This window comes from Alligator sinensis, unplaced genomic scaffold, assembly GCF_000455745.1.
Source record: "Alligator sinensis unplaced genomic scaffold, ASM45574v1 scaffold696_3, whole genome shotgun sequence".
Classification (NCBI taxonomy): domain Eukaryota; kingdom Metazoa; phylum Chordata; order Crocodylia; family Alligatoridae; genus Alligator; species Alligator sinensis.
Genome location: NW_005842505.1, coordinates 30,930 through 38,749, shown reverse-complemented (window position 1 = coordinate 38,749; position 7,820 = coordinate 30,930). Strand labels below are relative to the sequence as shown.

At 40.1% G+C, this 7,820-nt stretch overlaps 1 protein-coding gene across 1 annotated transcript in view; it reads right to left on the bottom strand.

Moving 5' to 3' along the window:
• Positions 1-7,820, bottom strand: part of LOC102383727 (inositol 1,4,5-trisphosphate receptor type 2-like) — a gene marked incomplete at its 5' end in the record, with an annotated part of 223,793 nt that overhangs the window by 187,639 nt on the left and 28,334 nt on the right. The window contains 3 exon segments of the mRNA XM_014523564.2: positions 4,065-4,173; positions 6,317-6,459; positions 7,313-7,503. Coding sequence (XP_014379050.2) covers positions 4,065-4,173; positions 6,317-6,459; positions 7,313-7,503 — 443 coding nt within the window.

The window sequence follows — 7,820 nt, the reverse complement described above, 5'->3', positions numbered from 1 at the left end:
AGGGAAAGATTTTATTTTTTCCCTATAAAAAAGTTGATAAAGATGGTCAAAAAAAGTTGATAAAGATGGTCACATTGGACTCTATTTTTAAAGATAATTAAGGTCTGCTCAGTATTCCCAGAGCTGACTGACTTACGAGCCAAAATCTGTAAAATGGGGATAACGGTTGCCTATTCCAGGGATAAAGTATGGATGAATATATATAAAAGACTGAGGCATCCAGGTATAAGGACTGACAAATTGATAGCTAGATAGTCTTATTTTCTCCCTACTTGATCACAAGAATTTCTACACTAAATTGTAACTGCAAATTTATAGTTTGTGTCAAATGCATCACACAAAATAGAGTATGACTCATGGAGATTATAAACTGAGTCCTATCAACATTTCTTCTTTTTTTAAGATTTGGATTACATAATAGAGCAGAATTGCATTTGGTGATGTAATGTTTCAGGAACAGCTGGAAGCATGCATCAAAAGCACTTTGCTAAGCTATTTTTAACATTTCTGAAGTCCATACCATAGGCGGTGACTCACAAAAGGAGCAACTTAGGGAAGCACTAGCAAAACCACACAGTAGGTCATTTTTTTATTCGTATGCTATGCTTCTCAAATACAAAATGCATGGGATTTCAGAAAAAGCAGCACAAAGGGAAAACCAGTCTTTTTTTTCTAAAGCATTGACTATAGCCATCACATCCAGAAAACAAAGGTCACCCAAGGTGCTTCTGCTGACTGCCTCAGCTGAGCACTCTTAAGAACAGAAAGCAAGGCTGTCTTCTTGAATGACCCCTAGTTATAAGACTTACTCCCTCTAGTGGTTTGTCTCAGTCTCAGTTCACCAGCCCCCAGAGTAGATGCAAGGTTCATCTGATCAGACAAACAGTTACTGAAGAGGTATAAATAAAGCATTGTCTTTTCTTTCCCTGATCTTTTGACAGGTAGATGTTTATTTTGGAAACTTTTGTTATGATCCTGAGAAAAATTGTTGTCTGCCAAGGATTGAGTACATTGCTCTTTGAGCAAAATTCTTCGCAGGAGATGAAGAAAAGGTAAGTTCACTCTTTGTGGTTGGGTTGCTTTTGTGCAGAAAAAGGTCACTGCTTTGCTGTTGCCCATCTTCGTGTTGATTTACCTGGAGTTTTTTTAATTTATTTTTAACTGTCTTGTAGGGAGCCTGAAGCCTGGACAAAATATTTTTTACGTCCATATATTGAAATTAAAATAAGAAAATTAAATATAACCCCAAATTATGCACTGAGAATATACTATAATTCTAATGCCTGGTTTATCTATCATGAAACAGAACTCAAATACTACTGGCTTATCAAAGCATCTGACAACACCGACACAAAACCTTTTCCCCTTGATTAGGAGAGCTGTGTTCAAAATTAAATTATATACTATGTATTGAAATGTGGTTCATTTTCTGAGGTACTGTAAAATGGATGACTACTACCCCTCTGAAACTCAATGTCTCACGTTGTAGAGGATGAGACGAGAAGTAATTTCCTACATGAGGCAGTCATTCAGCAGTTTTTGCTTAATTTAACGAGATCCCCCCCAGGTATACTTGACTAGAGGTGTTGCTTATGAGGACATATAAATGATTAATGTGACATTAATTACTCTGATTCATAAATAAATATAAACATAATATTAAGAATTATAAGAATATAAAGAATTACTATTAAAAAAGAATTCTAAGTATGATAACAAATACTGGTAGTAGGGAACAGAATCATAGAAAATAGGGCTGGAAGGGACCAAATCCCTGCTCAGTACAGGATTGGCTCTGTTCAAACAATCCCCAAATCCAGTAATACAGATAAAGTTTGAACTCACAACCTTGGCACCCTACTTCTCCAGCCTGCTCTACCAGTACCACACACTTACCAACTGCACCTAAGGAATCCTCAATCCAGTAATACTTCAATTTTACCTATAGGCTGCACTTCACAACCAACATCCCTGAGTAGCCTCAGACTATCAGTGTTTTGGTTAACAGTCAAATGCACTGACCTGTTGAACCATGGCAATATCAGGCAGAACTTTTTCAGATACATTGTTTTTGACCGAGTCTCAAATATCTATCTATAAACAACTGATAGTATGACCCTAAAGAGTGGTCAAGATCAAAGGGGCATTTGAAATGCTTGGTTTTAGGGGAAGAAATTCAGAAACAGCTCCAGAGCTTGACAAAGGGAGACATTAGTAGATATGGGAAAAAACTGGACATTGTACAGAGGAAGCGGAAGACATAGATGTTGCATGTTTCCTCCCAGAAGTGATTTAGCATTACCTAGTCCCATCTCACATTTAGTATAAAAAAATGTTTACAGACTATAAAGGGCTCAGGTCGAGGAAGAAAGTGGAAGTGGACCTTAAAACTACAAGGAGCCTGTCTTGGACAGGCTAAGAGGTCTGGGGATATAATTAAACCAATATAGACAAAATCAGGGGTGTCAAACTCATTTGGCACTGCATGCTGAATCTGGATGACAGGGCTTCCCACATGCTGGACAACCTATGAGCAACAGCAGCATTAATCCTTGCAGCTGTCGGACCCACTATGTTAACACAGCTCTACTATCACTTGTCATTTGCCCCCTCCCTTTCCCCTGTCACTCATCTTAGTTGCCAGGGTAACTAAAAACCCCAATTTCAGCAGCATGTAAGGAGAAAGGAAACTAACAGTGTTAACTCCCTGGATTCCAGAGCAGCACTGAAACAGCATCTTCAGGAGCTGGGATAATTAATAGTGCTACTAAAGAGGCTTCAAGAACCATAGCATGGGGGCCTGCAGGCTGAATCCAGCTCACAGAGATGGGTGGTCCAGCCCACAAGAAGCTCTGCAGGCCAGATGGCCCACCTCCATGGGTCACATCCAACCCACAGGCTTATTTTTGACACCCCTGTTCTAGATCAATACAGGCGTGCTACTCATGCTATATGTAGCATGTCCTTATCAACCTTGACTCTTGCCAAACAGAGATATAGGACTATGGCCCAGTCTACACATGGAGGGAAAGGCATGACGGGATCTTAACACATGATCCACATAACTGCACATTAGAACCAACTGCATTTTATTGTCAGTGTAGGGGGAGCCTGATCCTGGGCCTCTGTCTTCATCTGCAAGAAGCTGGAAGCCCCCTTTGCTGAGCTGATGGAGGTTCTGGGACCTGCAGCTCACAAGGCTGTGGGTCCTGCAGCTTATAGGGCTCTAGGTTCCAGCTGTATGTGAGGCACAGGCATGATCCAGAGCCCAATGAGCTGCAGGATTCTTGGTCCTGGCTGTGGATGAAGCACACGGCCAGGACCAAGACCTCTGTGTCAACCTTGCAGTTTCATGTGCCCCTGTGTCTTAGGGATCACACAGCCATGATCCCTAGGACTTGGGGACTGGATCCCTGTGGCTGGGAGCCCTGTCAGCTGATGGGACTCCTAGCTACAGGGGAGGCCCTCCGACATGTTCAAATTAAAGCTCAATAGTAACCATCTTAGTACACATTTTCAAAGTTTAACTTTATAGCTGGTTGGAGCTTTTTATTGCATGATACCTACTTTGCACATATAGCTGATCTCAAGGTAATCGTGCAATTAACCAGTTAACTGCACAATCCCTGTAACATATGGAGGAGGCCTACATGTTATGCAGTGTTTCTTTTGATCTTCTCTATGTTTTCTCTTTGTTGATTTAATTAGATATTTTGAGTCTTTGTTGTGAGGTAAGGTCACAGTAAAAGTTTTAACTTCCTGACCTCTTGAGAGATTACCAGGGAAGCAACAAAAACTATCGGTGTACAAGGCTGAGGCAATTACTGTTCAGCTCAAGTACTGACTAAAACAAAGACACAGAATATGCAATGGGCCTTGAGGAGTAGCAGGAAAATGGGAATCAAAGGTTACACTTTCCATGAGGTAACTGTTATATTTTTTAGGCAATGTATTATTTCTGACATAGGTAACAACTGAGTCACACAAAAGCCTGTTGAAATCCAAGGGGTCAATATTTTACATTGTGTTCGTTCTACTTTTTAGTAATAAAATGGCAGTCTTACCTCTTCCGCAAAATTAGTTTTCTTGTCGAGCATTTCTCGCAGTGTCTGAAGAATTTTAATGCAGAGCTTTTCTTCTTTCTCCATTAGCTTCTTTGTGTGATTAATCAACCTTGAAGTAAAATATTAAACCTTAAAGAATACTGCATATTGTCTCCAAACCCTCCAACATTTGCTTTATGCAAAAACTCCCTGTTGCTATATCTTTCCTCAGGGAAATAAAAACAGACAGATAATGAAATTAGGCCTCTGTTAGCTGTTGAAGGTGTTTGGAGTTCTGTGTTCAATTTAACCGTTGGTGTCAAAGTACCGGGCAGAATGAGAATCATACATCCAAATGCATCCACACTGTGAAGGAGTTCAAAGTCCAGCCACAGATCCAAATTCTGCCATTTTGTTTTCTCTTTATTTAAAAGTACTGCAATACTAGCAGTGCCCAGCATTTAGTGTATAAACTTTCAACCTTGTAGGAGCAATAGCCCATATTTTACAATTTCAGTATGGCTTCCATCCAAAAGAATCCCAATACATTTCACAAACCTTATACTGGAATTGCTTTGTTCAGCACAGAAATGCAGACCTCTGGATGGAACACAAGTCTTGTTTAAGGACACACAGCAACTTTACAAGACAATTTAGGTCAGTAAATGACATAGAACTCTGCGTCCAAATAAAATTCTACTGGAGTATAAGACGACAAAATGTAGTTGCTCAAAACTGAGTGCAGCAAAAGCAGTGACATTAATACTTATATTCTTACCAAGAATTGCTGTTTACTTTGTATACAAAAGATGACATAACCAAGAGCTCTTTGCCTTTGTCTAGGATCAACTCTGAAGCTACCCTCACCCTATGTACATTCTATTGACCCCAAAACCATCCATATATGTGCTTCTTATTTTTCAAGCAAGGCATTTGAATGCATCCCAGGTTCTCTTGCACTATAGAAGGGCCCTTCTAGGAACCAGCCTCTCTCTCTCTCCTTCTCAGCTTGCCTCATAGTGAAAAGAAGACAAGAATGTGGAACTGCTGCCAGCAGACTTCCTGTGTTAAAGGCTTTCAGCATACTGGTAAATATGAAACACAATACAGAACATATCAGGATAGGAGGTAATTTGTTGGCAAGATCAACCTCACATCTGAAAGTTTAGCGGAGCTTCAAGGGTTGGGTTATAATTCCACCAGTGAACAAACTAAGGGGTTTACCTTAAAGATGGATGGCAGATACTGCCCTGAGGACGACCTTACAGCTGACCCTAGCTATCAAGGTGAAAATTGCCTGTATCCCCTAGCATACTGGTGAGTTCAGAATTAGCATTACTTCCTGCAATATGGTGGGTTTTCAACAGAGATTGTCCACTCAAATGTAAACCAAGCCCAAGAAATATGAAATAGCCACAAGTTATATTATATTAATAATAATTTTAAATGACTACATATTAATAATGGTATTGATAAAGTATTGCAGAACAATACACAACTCCCTACACAACAGCAGTTCTTTGTAAAAACACATATTTATTGCATATCATGTCTTCCAACCTCTATTTAATCAAAGTTCTCACTGACTTTCAATGGCATTTTGAACAGAAAGGGAAAAAGGGTACAAAATTAAGTTCTGCTACTAGTGCAGAATATGCAAAAAGCTGAGGAATAAGGAAAGCTGCCAAATTTGTATAGTGCCCTAAGTTACCTCTCTTTAAATTATAGAGTTCCTCAAGGGCAGGTAGGGCATCTCACTAGAGGAACAATAAAGTAAAATTGAAAGATTCTATATTCCAATACTCAAACTGCAAATAAAACCTCTTACAATTTCAAAGCATGTAGGGGTGCCAGCTACACACACTTTAAAAAGAGCTATCCAGAGTTTACAATTTAAAATAAAAACCAAAGGATTTATTTACTTTATCTCTAAGTATAGCTCTGACTACCCAAAATGATTATGCAAAATCTTAGACTGCAATGTACTTGGAAACAATTTAATACAAACAGAAATTAGGAAAACAGAAATGTCCTGGGATGGTATTAGCTTTAGCAGACCATAATGGTTTAAATTTGAATCATATATTGCACAGAACACCCCACTACTGCTACAGGCACAGAAACTAAGTAACAAAACTAATCAGTATAGGGTGAAACCTGCACTTCCTAGGTACCCAAGTAACTTAATGGAAAAGGGGCCTTAAGTACTTTTGAAAATGTGACTGTTTGTCATTCTTTCTAAAGGAAGGAGGGGGACTCTGCATACCACTTACTTCGACATGAATGCACCACACCTTATCCTAGCATCACTCCCCTCAGGAAAGAGAAGCTCTGGGCTGTGCAGTACATCAACGAGCACTGAGAATTCAGCCTGCATCATGGGAGTGAACTGCTGCTCCAAGGCAGACACTACATCCTGTAGAATAAAGGAGATGGAGAAAGTTGGTAATAAATACAGCTGGTCAAGTAATACCTGTAATGCTTTACCTGCTGAGTTTCACACTGTTATGTGAGTAATAGATCTGATGGACATTTTTGTCTTGTCAACGACTGGCTCATAATAACAGCTTTCATTGCCCACTTCTTAATTTTTTCACATAAGCTCCTGAATGCTTTCTTCCATGCTGCTCCTCAAACTGAGGAACAACTCATCATGAAAAACTTCCTCATTGCCCCCTTCCAAAACCCTCCTTTCTCATGGTGCCTATGGAAATGTTGACAGTGCTCAGGAAGCCGATATGTTAAAAATGCCATCTGTTATGTCAAACAAAACTCTCTCATCATTTCCCTGCACTATTCCCTCCATGTGTCTGTATCCACCTCTGGTCTCTTGTCTTATATTACAAGCTCCTTGAGCACAGAACATCCGTACAACAAGCATAGTTCATACTACAAGATGATCCAAGAGGACAGAGCTGGCTCCTTCACTACGCTTCTCCTCTTTGCACCTGAAATAGCAGGGATGACCATGAGAAAAGAGGCATGCTCTGCTTTCCACGTTCCCTGGCAATTATAATGATCCCTTGGGGAAGACTCTTACTAGATTCCTTGGGGATTGAATCAGGCCATGGAAAAAGAAGGCCCAATATGCTGGCTTTCCTCTGAAAAGAGGTACAGTGGAGTTTTTGGTTGGGTACATCTCACCTTTATTGGTGCTCGTCACAATGCAGCACTAAGACTGCAATGAATTACTTTGTTTTCTGCTTAGTTTCCTATGCATAATAAAAATGCACTGTCACATGCTCAATATAAAGCATTTGCCACCATACCTGCAGTTTTTCAATGATATTCCTGTAATCCCAGGAAGGTCCTCCAAGAGCTTCTTTGAAACGAGGTCCGCTGCGGGCAGACATTCGCCATCCCATGGCTGCTCTCTGGACCATATTAGAGTGACTCTTCATGAACAGGGTATTTACTTGGCTGTCCAAATCCACTGGAATTGCAATGCCCCGGTTCTTTGCTTTAAGCAGAAGATATTTACAAAATGACGGAAGCTTTAGGGTCCTTTGCAAACCATCTTAAGTGAATTCCTGACCTGACCAAAGTTAATAAGAATTTTTTGCCACTGACTTGAATGGGGTCAGAGTTTAGCCTTTTAAGAATAAGGGGCTAAACCCCACAGTGACATAAAGCAGTGCAGAAATATTTTGAGTTAAAGAGTTACACCAGCTGGGGACTTCGTCCAAGATTACTTATATATCACAGATAGGCCTTAGCTTATTCATTTGTAGCACTACGAAGAACCATAGCTGTAGCTCTACTTCCTACCTGCTGCCA